Raw genomic sequence first — 24079 nt, 5'->3', positions numbered from 1 at the left:
GTTTTGAATGCATACTAACTTTCAGGCACTATTCTTTGTGCTGTACATACAGCAGTTGAAGAAAATGAAAGAAAGGAAAACAAGTATCCACTCTCTTGGAATATTATTCTCTAGTGGAGGGAGAGAGTTAATAAGCAACGATTTCAAAAACATAAATATATAATATGTCAGTTGGTGGTTAAGTGCTACAACAGCAAATGTAGACAGGTAAGGGGACTAGGAAGTGATGAGGAGGGTGACTTTATTAGAAGGGTCACAAAGATGTGCTCTGGGGGGATATTGAGCAGAGACCTGGATGAAGGGAGAGATAAAGGCAGGACCAAGGAGAGATAAAGGCAGGACCAGGGAGAGAGAAAATGCAGTGTGTCGGGCTGGGGGAGTATTTTTTTCCTTGCTCATTGACGAAAAACATCACTGAGATAAGAGGCATAGTTGGGAGTAACTCACCTCAAGCATCTTAATTTTGGCAAACTAGGTAGTCCCAGTCAACATATGGCCGGCTGTCACACAGACGGAAAATACATCAAACACTTTTGCATGAGGCAGTGACGGGACGTATTAGGAAACAACAGTGGCTGATAGGACAATAGGCACAAATTCCATTTTTAAGTTGTTTTTTTTTAATGAAGCACAAGTTTAATATTTGTCTTTCCTGTGATATTCCCAGAGTCAAACAGATGTGGCTGTGATTATCTGTGGTTTGAACCATCCATGGAATCCACAAGAATGGGTCATTCAGAATGTACTGAGTTGTGCTCCCACAGGTCTGTGTACCACAGGGGCCTTACACCTCAGCATGAGGAATAACAATAACCATCCTCAGGAGGAAGTCTCCCAGTGTCATCTTGAGGACTTCCAAATGCAAATAGAAGACAAAGTCCATGTAAGGGCTTAGCAATCACCATTCTTATTAGGAAAACAAGATACAGGTCACCACGCTGAACATCAGTTTGTCCATGATGAAAATAGAATTCTCAATGGCATGTTAATTCATGACTATATAAAAGAATTACAGGCTGGGCACAGCCCATAATCCTAGCACTCTGGGAGGCTGAAGCAGGAGGACTGCTTGAGCCCAGGAGTTTGAGGTTGCAGTGAGGTATTATGACATCACTGCACTAAAGCCAGGGCAATAGAGAGAGAGAGACTCTGTCTCAAAATTTTTTTTTTTAAAAATGATGGCTTCATTAGTGACAATTAAAAGTTTTTTCTTTTCCTTTGATCGATGGCTATGTATCATGTCTCTAGAGGTGACAATGGGGTATTTTCTCTTGGTATTAAAAAAGAAACAATAAAACCTCACTTTTCTTGAAAAGGTGTTCTGTAAAAGTATCTTAACACAAATATAATAAAAGTTATGAGCCTATAGTGAATCTTGATTAAAGCACTATTTTCATTTGGTGAAAATATTTTAGATTCCCTGCTAGGTTTTGCTATTGCACTGCAAATTGGTTTAAGTTACAGATGTTGCATCTTCCTTGAACAGATTTTCATTTCTAATCTGAAATGATTATCTTCTAAATTAAACCTTCCATAAATCTATGCAAAATTAGAAATAAATGATAGTATGTAAAAAAGATGATTTGCATTTGGAATAATCTTATTAATTCTATACACAAATTATATCTTAAAACTACTTCTCTATTTTTTTATTTTCATTTCCCTAGCCTAACTCACCATCGTGTCTTATCTTGACTAACTGCACTAGTTTTCTAGTTTTCTGGTAATTTCCCCTTTCAAGCCATTCTACAGACAGTAGCCAAAAGCAATCTTTAAAAAGGCTAAATTGGGTCACATTACCTACCTCACTTCCCAGCTGATGACTTAAATTAGATCCACAATAATACTTGGCTTGTCTCATAAGATCCTGCCTTCTTCTTCAACCTTCCTTTACAAAGCTGTCCCCTCACTCCTTATACTCAAACTACAGAGCTTCTTTTATTTTTTTCCTAGAACATCTTTGCTGCCTTTCATTTTCTGGACATCCCACTAAGTGCGGTGGCCTTGCTATGCACTTTGCACCTGGCCGCCTCCTTCTCATCCTTCACATTTCAGACTGATGTCACTTCAGTGAGGACTTCCCTAAAGTCATCTGAAGACTTTCTATCCAGCATCCTCAGAGCTGACCAAGATTTAAAATTCTTTTCATTCATTTATTTCTATCTGCCAGTCATAAAATCTATGCATTCCCAATTTCCCCATAACTGTACACCCAAATCATATCAGCCCAAGTACATAGCAGATGTTCAATATATAGATTTTAAAAATAAATGGATAAATAAACCAATATGCACATAGAAGCTGAAGAACAAAGATTATAGTCATGTTAAAATGGGTCTATTAATTGCTTATGATATGTTTAATGTTTCTGGGAGTCAACTCACTTAAAACAATTAATAGAAGCTAACCTAGGAAGCATACATAGAGCAAGGATGGAACTAATTAAACATTATTAAATTGCATTCATATAATGCTATGGGTATATCTGAAATAAAGATGAGCTAATACATTAGCAATAAAGAACTATTATGTACCTGACTTGCACATTAGAACCGAATGCAAATTGCCATTCCTGGTATTACTGAGATAGCTTATTATTAATAGTACATAAAACCTGATGAGTAAGACCAAAACCTATCCACTTGTTTCCAAAGTTTCCCAGTCAAACATGAATTCTCTCCATAGTACTCTGTAAAACTCCTCAACTGTTTAGTCTTAAAATAAAAAAGGTAGTGAGAGAAGAAAAACAGAACAGGAAATTCATAAGCTATAATTAATTCAGCCTTTCCACCAGCGTTCATCCCAGCTGTACTTAACCTTCATTCCTGTCTCCATTCACCCAAATCTTTCAAATTCTTCCAACTAAGGTTCAAGAACTGTCTTCTAACATCTCACAAAACTCTCCCAGATTGCTTCTTATTTTTCCTACAGCTTTATTCTATTAACTTGGGTGTACCTGCACCTTGTATTGTAAAACATTTAAAAATCAATGTTTTCATTAGTATTTTGTCAACTACCTTAGAAGAAATTCGAGGTCTGATGCCTTCTGTGTATACGGTCATAACAGCAAAACAGCATAAGATATATTCATTTGCACTAGACTTTGGCTTTCTCAGTGAAGTAGAAAGCAGTCATGCACACCACCAGTAAACAAACAAGTGGCCAATAAACAAAGATGAAGTATAGAATGTGGTGAGTCAAGGATCCAAAACCATCACATTGCAGATAGTCACTGAGATACAGATGTGTGCATTTTATATGCCCACCTGTTGTGAGAGGCACGGTGTTACTGACAAACGAGAGCTAAAACAATTATTATACAACAAAGCTACTAATTATAGACCTGAGACAGAAAAAGCTCCTGAGCTGTGTCAACATTCTCATCCATCTCCTTACCAGAGCTGCTGCAGTGTGAGGGGTCAACAGGTCTTCCATTTTTATCAGAGCAAGCTACCGCTCGGAAGCGCATGCCTTCTCCACACTCTCTGCTGTCTCCTTGCACCCGCAGTCCTCGCTGAGGCTCCCTTCTGCCTTCTGGAAGGATGCAATCTGACCAATTTCCATAAGGTTGGGATACAAACGCATCACAAGGACACACTTCTGTCTCCACCAGAGGGTACAGGTCAGCATCCTGGCATTTCTCCTTCTTTCTGCTTTTCCCTGTTCCAACAAGAGACACTGATACATTAATCTCATACCTGCTATTTTGTTAAAAAGTCACTCATGTTTTCAAACTCTTAGAATATTAAACGTTAAATAAAATAAAGCCTTTTTTTTCCCACTCTTTTTTGTCATCCATGAAAGTAAATCCTAGGACAATGAAAGCAACTCCCAGGGTAACTGTGAAATTCAAGTTAAATTGAAAGACAATAGAAAATGATTTCATGAATGGCACAAAATACTTAGAAGATGTTTGCTACAGTGGCTCAAAAGCTAGAAAATTCTTGTTAATTTATTTAATATTATTTTCTCTATAGTTTACTGATAGAGATTGATTTCCTTGTCTTCATTCTCCTTGAAACTAATAAGTTGCCAGGGAAACCAACAAAAAGGTCTAAGTAGTAATTTATTCCCTTTTTCTTCAACTTTTTAAAAACCGAGTTTTATTTATTCAAGAAGCAAAATGATACCCTCCCTTACAATGGCCTTGGAGTGAGAGTACAGGTCCCTTGGAGTGTGAGATGGACAAAGCTGAGCTTATTTTTGTCCCTGCTATCAGGCAGCTCCCAAATGTTGACACAAATAATAAATTGAAATAAATGATCAAATCATGTTGGAAAATTTTATCGGAGAAAGAGCTATGACTTTCACTTTGAGAGACCCTTTTAACTTAAGCATTTTAGAACATGACTTTACCTTACCGGTTCACCTTGAGGGACCTTTCAGCTGTGAGCCCAGCTTTGAGTAAGACAATGCAGCTGTGAACACCTGATAATCCTCTTTAGTGGATTCTAGGTCAGCCTGTAACTTGATTCAATGTTCCCGCCAACACACTTCCTCTAGATGACTGAAAATTTTTGTAGATCTAATAATTCTACCTTTTGCTCCCTCAGTAGTCATTAGCTAGAGTCACGCCTGGTTATAAAAATTGTAGGCAGCTTTATTGTTCTATTCCCAGTGTTTATGGCTGCTTTGGAAATGTCTGATACAACATGACGCACGGGCTACTTTCTCATTGTCAGACGGTTTGCATCACACACAATTCTACAATTGTCAACTGGGTGACTGGCTGGATGGTGTGCCTTGATGCTTGTGTCCACAGTCAATAAGCAGGATTGCTGCAGGAACTGAAATTATTCTGGCAGTAGCTTCACCATACTTCTGTCCCTCTGGGAGGAAGTATTCACTTGCCTCTACTGCTAGGGACACTTAGGCTAAGTTTGGGAAGCAAAGCCTCCATCACAGGGTGAGAGACATACAGTGGGTGGTGATTGGTTCCTTCCTATCAGCATTTAGTATGTCCAAGTCTCTACTCTTCCCAAACTTCCATAAAGTACTATTGAACCCCCCGTATTCATTTCTTCAGTTTACACTGTTTTCTCAACTCACTTAACCCTGAATACTGAGTCTATTCCTTCACACCACTTTCAACAAAGTGATAAGGCAAACAAACATTAACAACAACAAGAAGAAACAAACAATGGTGATGTAGCACCTCTTGTATTATCCTGGATAGAGCTGGAACCCATTCTACTAAGTGAAGTATCACAAGAATGGAAAGATAAGTACTACATGTACTCACCAGCAAACCGGTTTCACTAATCAACACCTAAGTGCACATATAGGAATAACATTTATTGGGCATCAAGAAGATGGGAGGGGGTAGAAGGGGATGGGTACATACATAAATAATGAGTGCGATGCGCACCGTCTGGGGGATGGACACGCTTAAAGCTCTGACTTGGGGGAGAGGGGGAGGCAAGGGCAATATATGTAACCTAAACATTTGTACCCCCATAATATGCTGAAATAAAAAAAAGAAGAAACAAAACCCTCGACTATCTTTTAGACTTGATCACTCAATGATAGTACAATTTGTTGTCTACATCCTCATTCTTGAAATAACCTTTTCAAGTTCTATGACACATATTCTGTGTTTCTGTCCTTCATTCTCACCCCATGCCACACTATCCCTTTGTCCACATATTATTTATTTGCTTATTTCATGAATTCTTCTTCCTCTTTACCTCTCTCAACTTATGGGGCTCCTCAGGATCCCACCTTAGGTTCTCTTCTCTCCTGGATCCTAAATCTTCACCCACTTGAAGCGTTTAAATTACTATCTACATTTCTTCAATCACAAATTATTATCTTCATCACAGATTTCTTGCTCAAGCTTCTGAGCCATAAACTGAAAATCTACACCTAAAGAACCAATCAAACCCAATGTGGCAGAAGCCATGCTACAACCTTTTCTCCCCTGCATTCTCCAATTCCACCAACATCAACAAGTCAAAAACTGGAATTTCTTGAACATTTTGTTGAACCCCCTACCTCTGATTTAATGAAGAAAATATATTACTTCATATGATTATATTACTTCAAATGATGTTCAAGAGATTGTTATCTTTTGAACAAGCCTATTTGTTTCCATTGCAACTGGAATATCACTCATATTTAGCCCCACTTCAAATCTCCAGCTTAAATTACTGTGACAGCTTCCTCCAAGATCATATTGCCACAGTACCTCACTCCTTTCAAGCTGTACACCACACTGGAGTCAGAGCCCACTTTCAAAGGTGTAAATCTGATCACATTGTTTGTCTACTTAAAATCCATCATTGGCTAACCATAGCTCAGACTCCTCACCTCAGTTGTCAAGGCCCATAGATCTGAGCCCATCAGTATCTGCCTCCTGCCTATACTGCACCAGTCTGCCTCTGCTATGTTCCAATGCAGTCATACTGAGCATCCTTCATTTCCTAGAAATTACTCGTTTGGCTTCGGGCCTTTGCATATGTTACTCCAGAAATTTCCACTAGTTCTTCCTTCCCTTCTTAGCCCTAGTTAATGCCTCCTTGGTCCAAACCAATAGGTTACTGCCTCCAAAAGCCATCCTTGAACATGGAAGAACAGTTAGAAAGATGCGATGCTACTGGCTTTGGAGATCGAAGAAAGGACCATGAGCCAAGGGGTACAGGCAGCCTCTGCAAGCTTGAAAACAGAGGGAATGAATTCTCTCCCAAAGCCTCCAGAAAGGAATGCAGCCAATATCTAGTCTTTAGTTCTGGGAAACCCGAGTCAGACTGCAGCCCTACGGAACTGTGAATTAATAAATCTATGTGGTTTTCAAATGGGCAATTTTATTACAACAACAATAGGAAACTATTGTAGCACCCAACACATCGGCTACTATAGCAGATACTATACTGTGTTTCAATTATCTATAGTAAAAATCTACCATAAGCTCTGCTAAGTTAAGATCATATCTATTTACTACCTTGTGGTAGTTCCAAGGCCTATTACATTAAGTGGTAAACAAAAAATATTCATTGAATAATTGAGAAAAGGAAGTTGTAAAGCAAAACGAAAAAGGGAAAGAGGAAGGAAGAAAGAAGGAAAAGGAGAAAGGGGAGGAAAAAAAGAAAAACATGTTCATCTACTGGAAGTTACTAGCAGAACAGATATTCTGTACAAATATATTCTGTCTCTACTTTGTGATATCCTTCTTAATTACATGGATTCACTGGTCTGAGGAAGGATTTGCGCAAGTTAGTTAATGTAGAAATGGTTCTCACAATAAGAAACAAATTATCAGTGGTCCTTAACATTGATTACAGTTTAATCAAAACCAACATTAACCTTTGGATTCAGAACTAGCTGGTACTAAAAAATCAATCCCTAGTACAACTCTAAGGATGTTTTTCCCTTAAGTCAGAATGTGTATTAGTTATCTACTTATTTTGAATATATATTTACATATTGCATTGTATATATAATATATATAAAACCTGGACAGATTAAATGACTTGATTATTTTCAGCATTGTATAAACAACTGCTTTAATAACCTCTCAGGCTAAAATCTGTGATTTTATAATCTGGGGATAACACACATGATACCCAGATAATGAATTAAAACCTCTTATTAAAAATAAAAAAAGGAAAGATAAATACTCTAGATGGCCTGATATTCAATAGAATGGCTTTTATTTGTGACTTACACTCTTCTCTGTATGTGTCTGTGTTGAAGAGAGAAAGAGTCACGTGGCTTTAGAGTTTGAGTTCAAGGCTTTTATCACTATTCATGTTAGAGATTGTTTATTACTATCAAATTACACAGAGGATATCAAAATGCAAACATTAGTTTCATGTCAATAAAAATTAAGTCTTGAAAAGTGGAAAAATTTCAATTCACTACAAGGATTTATTTTTTTCAACAAAGATACTAAATGATTCATTTTACTGGTTTTTTTTTTTTTTTACAGCTCATGTATCTCATGAAATCAATCAATTGTTTTGGTATCTCCTAGACAAGAAGACACAAAGACAAATTAGCCATCTAAAAGTATATCAGTTAATGATTTAGAAAAGAAATTCCAAGCAGTCTTTTAGTATGAGTAATTCTTGGGTTAGAGTTTGTAGAAAAATATACAACCATTCTTCAATATTTATATAACCCCAGTGAGAATGGCCTTTATCAAAAAATCTCCAAACAATAAATGCTGGCATGGTTGCAGAGAAAGAGGAACACTCCTACACTGCTGGTGGGACTGCAAACTAGTTCAACCTCTGTGGAAAGCAATATGGAGATATCTTAAAGCGATACAACTGAATCTACCATTTGATCCAGCAATCCCATTGCTGGGCATCTACCCAAATGATCCAATGACACTCTACAAAAAAGACACCTGCACTCGAATGTTTATAGCAGCACAATTCATAATTGCAAGGCTGTGGAAACAGCCCACGTGCCCATCAATCCAAGAATGGATTAATAAAATGTGGTATATGTATACCATGGAGTACTATTCAGCTCTAAGAAACAATGGTGATATAGCACATCTTATATTTTCCTGGTTAGAGCTGGAACCCATACTACTAAGTGAAGTACCCCAAGAATGGAAAAACAAGCACCAGATATATTCTCCAGCAAACTGGTATTAACTGAGTAGCACCTAAGTGGACACATAGGTACTACAGTAATAGAGTATTGGGCAGGTGGGAGGGGGGAGGGGGGTAGGTATATACATACATAATGAGTGAGATGTGCACCATCTGGGGGATGGTCATGATGGAGACTCAGACTTTTGGGGGGAGGGGGGGAAATGGGCATTTATTGAAACCTTAAAATCTGTACCCCCATAATATGCTGAAATAAAAAATATATATATAATTTAAAAAAAGTATATTTTAAATAAAAGTCAAATTCATTAGAGTTTTAATAATGCATAACACAAACTGTGCTGGTTGTAAAATGATTAAGTACTTTAGGATTTTCAATCATTTCCATTCTCATTTTGCAGGTGCAAAATAGCATTAGCAAATTTTCAAGAGAGAAAAAAGAAACTGGCCACTAATTAAAAACTTCCTTTCCCTCTAGTAGAAATAATCTCTTATGTCAAAACTATGAAGACTTGGTAGGATAATGGCTTTGGACACATTATGTATGTTCATACAGAGTTTCATTAAATTGGCCCTTGAATTTCAAATTACTCCACACAGTCTTTTCCATTGTATTGTTTCTCTATAGGAAATTTGTTTTGCCTTACAAATATAACCAATGTTGTATAAAATTATATATGCACAAATATTTTGTGAGAGAGTGAGCACAAGTACAGCATATCTTATTTGTTTTAATCTGTGATTATACATTTCACCTACATTTACAAATGAGCTCTCAGTTTGTGTGCCTAAATCCTGTTAAATGCTCTAGTCAATTAAGTAAATCTATTACAGTGATTTACATTTAAAATGTGATCAGGTAAGCAATGCATTCAGACAAAGGGGTCTCTGAACCAAGAGAATTATTAATAGCATTTGAATTGCTCATGAGAACAAGTGGTCATCTGCACTTAATTCTTCAATGTCAACACCAATTTTCTTATTTAAGAGATTATTCTGGCATTTTTCTTTTGGTTCTCCAATTGCTGAATTAAGTTTTCTGTATATACAAATACATATAAAGTTAAGAGAAGTTGTGGCAAATTTATCTAGACAAGTAGTGTAATACACTACTGCATCAATTATTTGTATATTGCATGCAAAAACTGCTCCAGGACTTCAATTAAGCTAGTAGTTGCTTTAATTTCCATTAAATTTTGCAGATGTAAACAGAACTGATAATAATACACCACGAAGCAGAATCTGTACATGTAATATGATCTTTGTCTTACAGTACTAAAATTTAAAAATGTCAAATTGCTTATGAGGTAATGGCAAAAAAAACAACGATGTAGGTTAGATCTGCTTTTGACGTTCTTTCCAAATCAGTGACTGCTTTCAAGCTTGCTGAGATCCTGGCATGACAAAACACCAGAAACCGTGCCATTAACTACTCCAAAGAAGTTGGTGGATAAAATGCCTTTTATGACTACAAAGATTAGAAAACTATATAGAAATGAACTTAATAGCCAAAAATGGCTCACATCTTTCATTCAGTGCACAACTATTAACTGAGTACATATTATGGACCAGGCATTGCTCTAGGTGTTGAGGACATGTATTGGGGTACAGGGAGTGGGAAAGACCTGGTGGAGCTTAAGTTCAGAGATGTATGGCTTGTCTGAAGGTAAAGAATGAAAAACCACACCCTACCTGTGAGCTGTCGTCGCCTACTTTGGGTGGCTTCACAATTTGCAGAACAGGGTGTAAACTTGGACCAAGCAGTGAAGGTGCAGTCTTCTCGACATGGGACCATGCATTCCTGAACAAGGGGAGGCATGCCACTTGCCTGCTTGAGGCATTCCATCATTTCTGCTGGCTGGTTATCATCAGAGATGCAGGAGATGGCTGAAAAAAATAAACATGTATTCTTTTGTTATCATTTTGATTAAATCAGTCAGTTGCTGGCTCTTTGACAAAATATGTTTGAAAATCTGGGTCTCACTGTGATCACACATGGTGTTCAACCCAGCTAACCTTATTTCTCTCTGTAAATTAAATTTTTATTGTTGCCATAGGAGGTATTTGAGGATTTAATTGGTTTCATTATTAATCTAAACCTTGCATTGACAGCAACCAAAATAATTTCCAGTAATTTATTGTACAGGTCCTGCACATCTGATCTCTAAGGATAATACAAAACTAGGAAAGAAAATCTGTAGGAGAGAATAAGATGAGGACAAAAATAGGAAAAAAGAAAACACATTTAAAAAAATCATATGGACTCTTCCTAGATATGACTTCTATTTGCTGGTTAGATGGCACTTATAGAATTATTCCTATTTTTACTTCACAGTATTTAAAAAGGCATCTCTGTTGTCAATAAATAAAATTTCTTCTACTTATTAATACTTAAGGGATCAGTTAAAATTTAAATCATTTTTTTCAAGCACAGGCATAATCTACTAAGATAATTCCCATTACAAGTATCTCATCAGTTGCAGAGAACTTTTCAAAGTTTCCCTCACATACTTTTACAACTAGGATGTCTCTAGTCATACCATCAAATAACTAATTATCTTGAGGTAAAACATTTATAAAATTTTTGCTTTAATTTTTTATTCAATTCTTCTGACTAATGCCATTTATTTTTATTTGACTATGAATGCATGATATTTTGGTGAATCTTTTTATGCACATTGGCTAATTATGGACTCTAAGGATGTGTGATTATATTCTATAGATTGACATTTCTCTACTCTGGCACTATTGAAATTTTAGATTGGACATTTTGTGTGAAGGTGTGTAAGTCATGTGCATGATAAGATACTTAGCAGCATCTTTGCCCTGGTGCCTACCCATTAGGTGCCAGTAGTACATGCTCCTTCCAAGTTGTGACAACCAAGAATGTCTCCAGACATTGCCAAATGTCCCTTGGGTGTCATAATTGCCCCAGCTGAGAACTACTCTTCTAAGCTGATTCCTAACCACGAATGTCTATGAGAATACACAAATTGCATGGCATTACTTCAGACCTGCTATATCAGTATCTCTGGGCAAGAAGTCTGAGAATATTTTTGTCTTTAAGTGTCTCACAGAATTCTTCCCAGCCTCTCCATTGACTATCCATACTTGGCAAGATGCTGTTAGACATGGTGTGTGTTAAAGGATATTTGCTGAGCTCATCATCCTAAAGAAACCATAGCTTAGGATCATTTTTATTACAGCTCTTTATAATCTGACATGTGACAAGGGATAAAAAGACTACAGTTTGGGATAAATGTTGTTAGGAACTCTTTATATCAATATAAGCTTCTCTAATTACAGAGTAAGTGCACATAGGGGCTCCTTTCAGGTCTCCATTCTTCTTATTTATTCTTCTAATTCTGAATTTATTTCTATATTCTGTGCACAACAGAGGACAAAGTCTATCTGAATACCACACATCTGTTTTTTCTTTAGAACTCATGAAAGCCAAACCCATCTAATGCTTTAGGGCGAAGGAATTAGCTAGGATGACAATGGATACAAACACAATACTTTCCAGTTTGCACATCTGCTCTGTGGCAGGTGGACATAGTAATTCATGTTGAATATTTTTTGTTTTTGTTTTTATACACATCCTAGGAATAAATTCCATCTCACATTAAGCCAACATCACCTGCGTTTTCTTTGTTGGGAATGTTGCATCCATTAATGGTGAATATAGCAAGATACTTTATCTTAAGTAGGGTACAATTGGAATTGAATATTTAGATAACCAATTTAGAGTCAATTTAGAGAACTTTTATCTTGCCAAGTTAATTTTTATTAAAGATGACAACATTGTCATCTGCATAACATGAAGAGACATTTTAAATATTTTTAAACAGCATAGCTATTTGGAATTTAAACCTCTAAATGTATAGAAATGAGAAGATATTTTTTAAAGTTTAGAAATTATTTTAAATTTTTAATTTTTAATATTTTAATATTTTATTCATTTTCTTTGATTTTTTGAGTAAGTTTAGAATTTGAAACTTATGATAAATGCAGGCTCAATGATATCTTGAAGTTCTACAAACTATCTAAATTAGAATACACTGCATTTATGAAGGTAAATATGACACATTCACTGCATTAATAGAGTTGTGTATAACAAATGATTTTGTACTCCTGTACAAGTGGGTATTGTAGAACAGTCTAATACAGACATCTGAGGTCTCTACATGCCACAGAATGCATGCAAAGTTGGAGCACGAAGTTTCACAAATCAACCACATTAGCCTGAGGACCTCAGCAATCTTGATGGAAACCCAAAATAATAAATGTTGGTGTGGATGCGGAGAGATAGAAACACTCATACACTGCTGGTGTGACTGCAAACTAGTACAACCTCTGTAATAAGTAATATGGAGATACCACAAAGACCTACGATGAGAACTACTATTGGATTCAGCAATCCCATTACGGGGCATCTATCCGAAAGAACAAAAGAAATTCTATGAAAAAGACAGCTGCACTAGAAGGTTTATAGCAGCACAATTCACAGTTGCAAAGATATGGAAACAATCCAAGTGCCCAACAGTACATGAGTGGATTAATAAAATGTGGTGTGTGTGTGTGTGTGTGTGTGTGTGTGTGTGTGTGTGTGTATAACATGGAGTTCTACTCAGCCACAGAAAACAATGGTGATCTAGCACCTCTTGTATTATCCTGGATAGAGCTGGAGCCCATTCTACTAAGTGAAGTATCATAAGAATGGAAAAACAAGCTCCATGTATACTCACCCTCAAGTTGGTATTAACTGATCAACACTTAAGAGCATATATAGTAATAACATTCACTGGGTGTCAGGGAGATGGGAGGGGGGAGGAGGGGATTTATACACACACACACACACGCACAGCTAAGGTGCACACTGTCTGGGGGACAGATACGCTTGAAGCTCTGACTCGGGTGGGGCAAAGGCAATATACGTAACCTCAACAATTGTAGCCCTGTAATAGGCTGAAATAAACAAAAAAATTAAAAAAACAAAACAAAGAATTAATTAATTAAAAAATATTCAATTTATTACTTGAATTCATTGTGATTGTGTGTTTAATTGTATGTTTAATTGTGATTCTGTCTTTTCACCTGTCTGTTGGCTCACAGAATCACAGATGGTCTGGCCTCTGTTTCTCCTGACTGAAGCGGCTTCCCCAGCCTGTTTATCAGAAGCATCTCAAAGCGAATATACTCGCTGCAGCCACCTGTGGCAAGGGATAAAAGTCAGGGCAAGCATAGATGGGAAATCCTGGGAAGGAAGAGGCTGGGGAAGGATATAGATGGGGGAGTAAAGGCTGGGAAAAGCTCCTGTGCACAGCAGAGAATTAGAAGTCCATGAAGGGCATGTGCCTCCTCCATAAGGAAGAACCATAATAGCAAGTAGATAATCACACTTTAAATAGAGCATCTAAGAGAGAACACCGGAATTCAACAGAGAAGTTACAGGAAACGCCAGAAACACAGAATAAGAGGGAAGCAAGACAGCTGGCTAGGCTGGGATTGACTGGGAGTCTAGAGAGGGCCCAGTACAGGGAAAGGGCAAGTGAGAAATCCCCATCAGGTCCTAATCCCACCACAGACTCCTGCAACACTAGCCATTAAAAAGTCCCTTGACCCTCACTGGCCCTGAGACTAGAATAGGGAGCTGCCTGGAGACTGTGTAACAGCATTGCTCCAAAGAAGGAACTCACAATGGATGCCACTCACCCTGTGAGTTTAAGGCAGCTGCAATAGGGTACCATTTTCAGAGCCTGACCCTACCAAAGTGCATTCTGGCCTGGGACCTAATAGCACCTGCATTTCTGTATCCCTAGAACCCTACCAACATCTTTCCACATGCACCAGGAGGGCTGCAGTGGTATGATGCTGGCTGGACCCAGTGGAGCAGCAGGGTCCCCGAGAGTCCAGTGCAAACAATATCCCGGACTCTCAAGAATGGGCAGCGCAGCAAACCAGGAAGGCTGTCCTCAGTACAAAGGGAGTCAAAGCTCATGCTCCTCAGAGCCTGAAACTTACTGGCCTACCTGGGGCTACAGCCACTGAAAACAACCCCTGTCTTGCAGCAACAGCAGGCCCAATCACTGCTGCCACCACCCTTGTATTACACCAGGGGGCCTGAGGATCACCCAGACCCACCAAATGCAGCCTGCACTCATGGGCACCACATTGGGGGGTGGGTCAGAGGACAGCCCCAGGTGGCATCACCATTCCCAGCAAAACTTCACCACAGCCTCCATTAATAACTGCAGCCTAGCCATGGAGGAAATCACAGGAATAACTAAAGCTGTTCATAGCTGAAAAAATCGTAAGGAGATTACATTGCTGCATGCACCAAGAATAAAAACTAAAGTGCCCTATCCAACCAACACCATAGATATATCTTCAGAAAAGTCTTCCCCTATAAAAGCCAATCTAAAAAATTGGAGGAAGCAACTGTTACACCAGATGTGCTGACGTAATTTGAAAAAGCAAAGAGATACGACACCTCCAAAGGTACACAATAATTCTCCAGCCATAGATTCCAATGAAAAAGAAGTTTATGTAGTGCCAGAATAACAATTCAACCTTTTGATATGAAAGAAGCTCAGTGACATAAAGAAGAACACAGATAAACTATACAAAGAAATCAGAACAATTTATGTTATAAATGAGAATGCACCGATGAGATAGATGTGATTAAAAAGAACCAAACAGAAATATTAGAACTGAAGAATCTGATGAATGAAATAAAAAATTCATTCAAGAGCTTGGCCAATAGACTAGATAAAGCAGGAGAAAGAATACCAGAACTTGAAGACACTTTCAAAATAGCTCTGTCAGATGAAAAAAAAAGTCAAAAAGAATGATATACATTCACCAAGATGGCTGACCAGAGACACCAGCTGCCAGAGCATCTCAGTAAGGAGGAGAAATTTTAGACAAAAGAGAAAATACGAACAGGGGAGGGTGGAGACAAGCCAGGCTCACTCCAGACTGCCAGATCATGAATCTCAGATAGTCCACCTCCACAGGTGGGCTCTCAGGTTGGGTGGGGACACTTTAGCCCCTAACTGGTGGATTTGTCCAAAAGCTGGGAACATATCTTTGAGCCCTGCTGAAACAGACAACTTGTCAGCTTTTGTGCAGCCTAAGGGCAAGCTTATCCAACCCAGACCCCGCCAGCCAAACTCTACCACCTGCCTCTGCTGTAGCAGAGAATAAGGACTCAGGTAAAGTTCCAGGGCTCTACCCACAAACTAGGGAATTTGAGTGCTTCTCCTGAGAGACTAGAGCAGGGCATAGGACCCAAAACATAACACTGCAATTTGTTCCTTCTAACAAGCACCATCATGACAGGGAGGTTAATTTGCATAGTCTTTACAGCATTTACTGATTCATTCATACAGGGTGTGGTTGATTCTCACCCATAAGAACTACTTATTGTCTCAGAGATTAAACTGGGCATGCCATTACAATTTATACTGTCAAGAAGGCCACAGGGCTGAGGAAAGAGAAAGGATCTGAAAGACCTCCATCCTCCCTCATCAACAAGAGACAGACAATATGCCTACTTACATAGCTCACAACTCCTACAGCCTATATAAATCTAGCAACTGAGAAAACCAGTGCACCAAGGATATCTATAATCAAAGCATCCACCCAGACCCTAGATCACTATCAAAGGACCCACAAGCAAAACCGAAGTTCATACCCAACATATGCTACAAACACCACTGTATAAGTAAGGGGAGGGAAATAAGCTCTACATAAACAAAAGAAAAATACAAAAATAAGAAGCAACAACTGCTCAGTATGAGAAGGAATCAGCAAAAGAACTCTACAAGTATGAAAAGTCAGAACAAAAGGTCACCCCCAAAAGGGACTACCATCTCTCTAGCAATGAATACCTACCAAACACAGAATATTAAAATGACAGATAAAGAATTTCAAATATGGATTATAAGTAAATTCAATGAAATATAAGTAAACATGGAAAACCAACACAAAGAAATCACAAAAAAGAAAAATTCACTAAAAATAGAGAATTATTTTTGAAAAAACCATCTAGAACTTCTGGAAATGAAAAATTCATTCAAAGAAATACAAAACACAGTGGAAAGTCTTATGAATAGGCTAGACCAGGAAGAAGAAAGAATCTCAGAGCTTAGAGACAACACCTTTGAAGTAAGTGAGTCAGTCAAAAAGATAAAGAATAGAGAATTAAGAGGAAACATCGAATTCCACAATAAATATGGGATTATGTAAAGAGGCCAAATATAAGAATTATGGGCATCCTGAGGGTGAAGAAGAAACACAAGGGTTGGAAAATGTATTTGAGGGAATAATTGAGGAAAACTTACTTGCTTTTACTAGAAATTTAGATGTCTAGGTATTGAGTTTCTTAATTCAATTTCTTAATTGAGTTTCTTAACTCAATGAACCCCTGGCAGACTCATTGCAAAGAGGCAATCACCATATCACATATTCATCACACTAGGCAAAGTTAACATGAAGGAGGAACTCCTGTTAGTTGTAATGCAAAAACAACAGGTAACTTACAAAAGAAAACTCAGAAGGCTAAATGCTGACTTCTCAATGTAGACCTTACAAGCCAGAAGGCATTGGGACCACATCTTAAGTCTTCTTAAACAGAATAATGGCCAGCCTAGAATTCTGTATCCTGAAAAATTAAGGTTCTTATATAAGGGAGAAATACAAACTTTTTCATACAGGCAAACATTGAGGAAATTTGTCAAGACCAGACTGCCCTGCAGGAAGTACTCAGATCTGCATTATACATCAATCAACACAACAGAAATCCATCAGTGTAAAATCACCAAAAAGCTAAAGCTCAGAGCCCATATAAAATAATGGTTGAAGAGTTAAAGCAAATCAATAAGGTTCTACCCAACAGGATGAACATAAATGCATTCCACTTATTAATTCTTTCAATAAAAATGAACAGCTTGAATTCCCCACTCAAGAAAAATAGGCTGGCTGATTGGATAAAAACTACAAGCCGAGTATTTGCTGTCTCCAGGAAATACTATTAACCCACAAAGAGTCATTCAAACTCAAGGTGAAAGGATGAAAAAAATATTCAATGCAAATGAAAAACAAAATAAAGCAGGTGGAGCCATTCTCGTAACAGATAACATAGGCAGAAAATCAACAAACGTAAAGAAAAACAAAAGTGTTCATTATATAAGTGTAAAAGGAACACTTATCAAGATGATAGAAGAATACTAAGTGTGTATGAACCTAATACAGGTACACCCAGATTCATCAAACAAACCTTACTAAATCTAAACAAAGTGATAAATAGCAACATCCTAATTTCTAGGGACTTCAACACCACACTGACAAAACTGGAAAAATCCTCTAAGAAGAAAATAAACAAACATCGGACTTAAATAAGACTCTAGAGAAAATAAACGTAACAAACATTACAAAGCATTCTACCCCCAAACTACTGAATATACGTTCTTCTGATCAGCACCTGGAATATTCCCTAAGATTGATCACAACATAGGGTACAAAACATGCCTCAACAATTTCAACAAAATAGAAACGATACTTTGTAATGTCTCAGACCATAGTGGAGTAAAATTAGAGATCAACTACAACAGGAACATCCAATTCTACACAGAGTCATGGAAATTAAACAACCTACTGCTGAATGATTATTGGGTCAAGGGGGAAATTAAGGTGGAAATCAAAATATTCCTCCAACTAAATGACACAGCGGACACAAGTTATCAAAATCTGTGGGATACAGCAAAAAGTCCTAAGGGGAAAATTCTTGGCCTTAAATGCCTACATCAAAAAGAAAGAAAGATCACAAATAAACAATATAATGAATCATCTCAAGAAAACATAAAATCAAACCTAAACTCAGCAGAAGAAATTACTAAGGTCAGAGCAGAACTAAATGAAATAAAAAACAAGACATAAAACAAAAGATTAATGAAATAAAAACCTGGTTCTTGGAAGACATAAACAAAATTGATGTACTTTTCACTAGATTAACCAGAAATATAAAAGAAAGGACCCAAGTAAACTCAATCAGATATGAAAAAGGAGATATAATAATGGATACCACAGAAGTACAAAATATCATCTGTGAATACTATAAAAATCTCTATGCACTTAAACTAGAAAATGTGGAGGAACTGGTCAAATTCCTGGAAACACACAACATCCCATGTACAAAGAAGAGCTAATATCCATACTGTAAAAAATATTGCATGATATTGAGAAGAAAGAATTCTCCACAACTCATTCTACAAAGCCAGTATCCCCTTGATACCAAAGCCAGGAAAAAACACAGCAACAAAAAATGAAATTACAGACCAATATCCCTTATGAATGTAGATGCAAAAACCCTCAATAAAATTCTGGCAAACCAAATTCAGCAGAACATCAAAAAAATAATCCATCATGACCAACCCCAGGAATGCAAGAATGGTTCAACATACATAAATCCATACATGTGATTCAGCACATAAACAGAAGCAAAAACAAAGACCATATGATTATCTCAATAGCTACAGAAAAAGCATTTGACAAAATTAAGCACCCTTTAATGATAACAACTCTTATCAAAATAGGCATAGATAGAATATATCTCAAAATTATAAAAGCCTTATATGACAAACCCACAGCCAACATCATACTGAATAGAGAAAAGTTGAAAGCATTCCCACTCAGAACTGGAACAGGACACAGATTCCCACTGTTATCACTTCCATTTAACATAGTGCTAGAAATCCTAGACAGAGTAATCAGGTAAGAGAAAGAAGTTAAGCATACCCAATTGGGGAAAGAGTAGGTCTAACTATTGCCCTTTACTGATAATATGATATTATATCTACAAAACCCCAAGTATTCCACCAAGAGACTCCTACAATTAATAAATAAATTCAGCAAAGTTTCGGTCTACAAAATCAATGTATACAAATCAGTAGCATTCCTATACACCAATAGTCAAGCTGAGAATCAAAGACTCAATACCTTTCACCATATCTACAAATAAGATAAAATACCTAGGAATCTGTTTATCCAAGGAGCTGAAAGATCTCTACAAAGAGAACTATCAATCACTGAGGAAGGAAATTGCAGATGATGCAAACAAAGGGAAAAACATACCATGCTCAAGGATCAGCAGAATCAACATTGTTAAAATGTCCGTACTACAGAAAGTGATTTACAGATTCAATGTAATCCCCATCAATATAGCAACATCATTTTTATAGATAAAGAAATAATAATTCTATGCCCATTGTGGAACCTGCAAAGAGACCAAATAGCCAAAGCAAACTTAAGCAAAAGGAACAAATCTGGAGGCATCATTTTAACAGGCTTTAAACTATGCTATATAGCTACAGTAACCAAAACAGCATGGAAATTGCACAAAAATAGAGACATAAATCAAAGGAACATAACAAGAAACCCAGATATAAAACTACCCTACAACCAACTGATCTTTGACAAAGCAGATAACATACACTGGGGAAAATAATTTCTATTCAATAAATGGTGCTGGGAAAGTTGGATAGCCACATGCAGAAGAATGAAACAGGATCCCTATATTTCACCACTGACAAATATTAATTCAAAAGGGATCACAGACTTAAATCTAAGACATGAAACCATAATAACTGTTGGAGAAAATATTAGAAAAACTCTTCTAGATATTGGCCTAGGCAAAGAATTTATGAAGAAGACTTCAAGGGCAATCACAGCAACAAGAATAAATAAATGAGACTTGATCCAATTAGAAAGCTTCTGCACAGCCAAGGAAACAACAGAGCAAACAGACAACCTAAAGAGTGGGAGCAAATATTTGCAAACTACACATCTGATAAAGGGCTAATAACCAGAATCTACAATGCACTGAAGCAAGTCATCAAGGAAAAAATCAAAAAACTCCATTAAAAAGTTGGAAAAAGACATGAACAGAATCTTTTCAAAAGAAGATAGACTAATGGCCAATACATATATGAAAAAAATTCTCAACATCACTAATCAATTAGAGAAATACAAATAAAAACTGCAATGAGATATCACTTAATCCCAATAAGAATGGCTGTTATCAAAATTTCCCAAAATAATAGATGCTTGCATGGATGTGGAGAGAAAGGAACATTTATACATTGTAGTTGGGACTGCAAACTAGTGCAATCTCTATGGAAAATAGTATGGAGATTTCTCAAAGAACTAAAAGGAGACCTACCATTTGATCTAGCAATCCCACTAATAGGTATTTACCCAAAGGAAAAGAAGTCATTTTAACAAAAAGACACTTGCACTTGAGTGTTTACTGCAGTACAGTTCACAATCACAAAGATGTGGAATCAACCCAATTGCCCATCAATACACGAGTAGATTAATAAAATGTGGTATAAGTATACCATGGAGTACTACTCAGCCATTAAAAAATGAATTAATATCTTTTGCAACAATCTAGGAAACCATTCTCCTAAGTAGCAGAAGAATGGAGAATCAAATACCACATGTACTTGCTATTAAATTGTAACTAAATGATCTACACTCATGTGCACAGATGGAAATAAAACTCAATGGAAATCATGTAGGTTGTGGGGGAAGAGAGGATAGCTGAAATTATACCTAATAGGTACAGTGTACACTATTTGGGTGATGAGAACACTTATTATAACTTTGACTCAAGCAATACAAAAGCAATCTGTGTTAACAAAACATTTATACCTTCAAAATATTCTGAAATTAAAAAGAAAATGAAGAATTCCTATGTGACATATGGGACACTGTAAAGTGATCAAATATTTGAATTTTGGGTGTTCTAGAAAGGGAAGAGAAACCCAAGGGCATAAACGTTCTATTTAACAAAATAATTTATGAAAACTTCCCAAATCTAGCAAAAAAGTTAGACATTTAGATATAGGAAATTCAGAAAACACCAAGTAGATACAACCCAAAAATGTCTTCTCCATAGCATATTATAGTCAAATTGTCAAAATTCAAAGACAATGAGAAAATGATAAAAACAGAAAGAGAAAAGTGTCTAATCACATATAAAAAAGCCCCTATCAGAATAGTAGTGGATTTCTCAGCAAATACATAAAGGCCAGGAAAGAATGAAATGATATATTCAAAGCGCTGAAAGAAAAATGACTGGCAACCAAGAACACTATGCCAAAAAAAAAAAAAAAAGTTATCTTTACTAAATGAAGGAGAAACAAATTTGGTCCTACAGAAGTGAAAATGAGGAAATCCATCACTACTACACTTTTTGTACAAGAATGCTTGAGAGATTCTGACACCTGGAAATGAAAGGACCATATTTACCACCATAAAAAGATATGAAAGTATAAATCTCACTGATAAAGCAAGTACAGAAAGGAGGAGAGAAAGAACTCAAATGTTACCACAACAGAACATCACCAAGCTGCAATGATGAATTATAAGAAAGACAGAAAGAAACAAAGGATAAAGAAAACAACAAAAAACAATTAACAGCATGAGAGGATATAGTCCTTACATATTAGTAATAACCAGGAATGTAAACAGATTAAATTTTCCACTGGCTCAATGGATTAAAAAAACATGAATCCACTTAATGTTGCCTACAAGAAACTCACTTCACCTGTAAAGACACACGTAGACTGAATGTAAAGTGGTGGAAAAAAGATATTCTACACAAATGAAAACATAAAGTGAGAAAGAATAGCTATACTTACATAAGACTTTAAGTACAAACCAGTAAAAAAGAGATAGAGAAGGTCGTTACATACTGATAATGGGACCAATTTAGTAAGAGGATGCAACGATTCTAAATGTATATGCAACTAACATTAGAACACCCAGATATATAAAGAAAATACTAATAGATCTAGAGAGAGAGATAGACTCCAATACAATACTAGTTAGGGACTTCAACCCTCCATTCTCAGCATTAGACAGATCATCTAGACAGAGAATTAACAAACAATGTATTTAAACTTCACTTAAATCAAATGGACTGGACACAGAACTATGGAAAATTTTATACAACAACTGCTGAATACACCTTCTTCTCATTAGCACATGGAACATTTTCAAGGATAGATCATATGTTAGGCCACAAAACAGGTTTCAATATCTTAAAAAATCAAGATCATACCAAGTATTTTCTCAGACCACAATGGAATAAAACTATAAATCATTAACAAGTACATGGAGATTAAACAATGTGCTCCTAAGTGAACTTCAGATCAATGAAGAGACTAAGAATGAGATAAAAAAATTTCTTGAAAAAAATGAAAACAGAAGCAAAACATAACCCAAACCTATGGGATACAGCAAAAACTGTGCTAGGAAGGAAGTTTATAGCAATAAATGTCTATTTAAAAAAAGTAAAAATATTTCAAATACACAATTTAACAATGTACCATAAGGATTTAGAAAAGCAAGAAAAAACCCAAATCCAAAATTAAAAGAAATAATAAAGATCAGAGCAGAACTAAACAAAATAGACTAAAAAAAAAATAGGCTATACAAAGGATCATTGAAACAAACAGTTGGTTTTTTGATATGATATGATAAATAAACTTAATAAACTGCTAACTAGATTAACGAAGATAAAAAGAGAAAAGACTCAACAAACAAAATTAGAAATGAAAAAGGAGATGATAAAACTGATGCCACAGGAATACAATAGATTATCAGAGATTATTACAAACAACTTTATGCTACCATAGTGGAAAACTGAGAGGAAATGGATGGATACTTTCCTGGACACATACAGCCAACCGAGACTAAATCATGAAGGACAGAAAATTTGAACAGACCAAGCAAGTAATGAGAGTGAATCACTAATTAAAAGTCTCCCCATAATGAAAAGTTCAAGACAGATTGGCTTTGCTGCTAAATGCTACCAAACTAATAATAAGAAAGAATACAAATTTCCTCACTTTATTCCATAAAAATGCAAGAGGAGGTAATTTTCCCTAATTCATCCTATGGAGCCAGCATTACCCTGATACTAAAATCAGATAAGGACACAACAAGAACAACAACAACAAAACACTACAGGCAAATATCTCTGGTAAGCATAAACACAAAAATCTTCAACAATATATTAGCAAACCAATTCTAACAGCACATCAAAAAGATAATACACTATGATCAACTAGTATTTATCCTAGGGATACAAGGATGATTAAACGTATCCAAATCAATAAACATGATACATTACATCAATAGAATAAAGGAAAAAACAATATGATCATCCCAAGAGATGTGGAAAAAGCATTTGATAAAATTCAACATCCCTTCATGACAAAACTCTCAAAAAACTAGGCATAGAAGGAACAGACTTCACCCCAACATAATAAAGGCCATGTATGACAAACCCTCAGCTAACACCATACTGAATGGATAAAAATTGAAGGCCTTCCATATAAGAACTGGAACAAGACAAGGAAGTCCACTGTCATCACTCCTATTCAACCTAGTACAGGAAGTCCTAGCCAGAGCAAGAAAATCAGACAAGAGCAAGAAATAGA

At 36.5% G+C, this 24079-nt stretch overlaps 1 protein-coding gene across 1 annotated transcript in view; it reads right to left on the bottom strand.

Moving 5' to 3' along the window:
- THSD7B (thrombospondin type 1 domain containing 7B) overlaps window positions 1-24079 on the bottom strand; it is an 852814-nt gene that overhangs the window by 217461 nt on the left and 611274 nt on the right. Inside the window, exons 13-14 of the mRNA XM_076005495.1 lie at window positions 10257-10451; window positions 3397-3660 (exon numbers count right to left, since the gene is read on the bottom strand). Of these exons, the coding sequence (XP_075861610.1) occupies window positions 3397-3660; window positions 10257-10451 (459 nt within the window). The remainder of the gene's footprint in view (window positions 1-3396; window positions 3661-10256; window positions 10452-24079) is intronic.

Source organism: Microcebus murinus, chromosome 8, assembly GCF_040939455.1.
Source record: "Microcebus murinus isolate Inina chromosome 8, M.murinus_Inina_mat1.0, whole genome shotgun sequence".
Classification (NCBI taxonomy): domain Eukaryota; kingdom Metazoa; phylum Chordata; class Mammalia; order Primates; family Cheirogaleidae; genus Microcebus; species Microcebus murinus.
The sequence above is the reverse complement of the archived record's forward strand: the minus strand, read 5'-3'. Positions and strand labels throughout refer to the sequence as shown.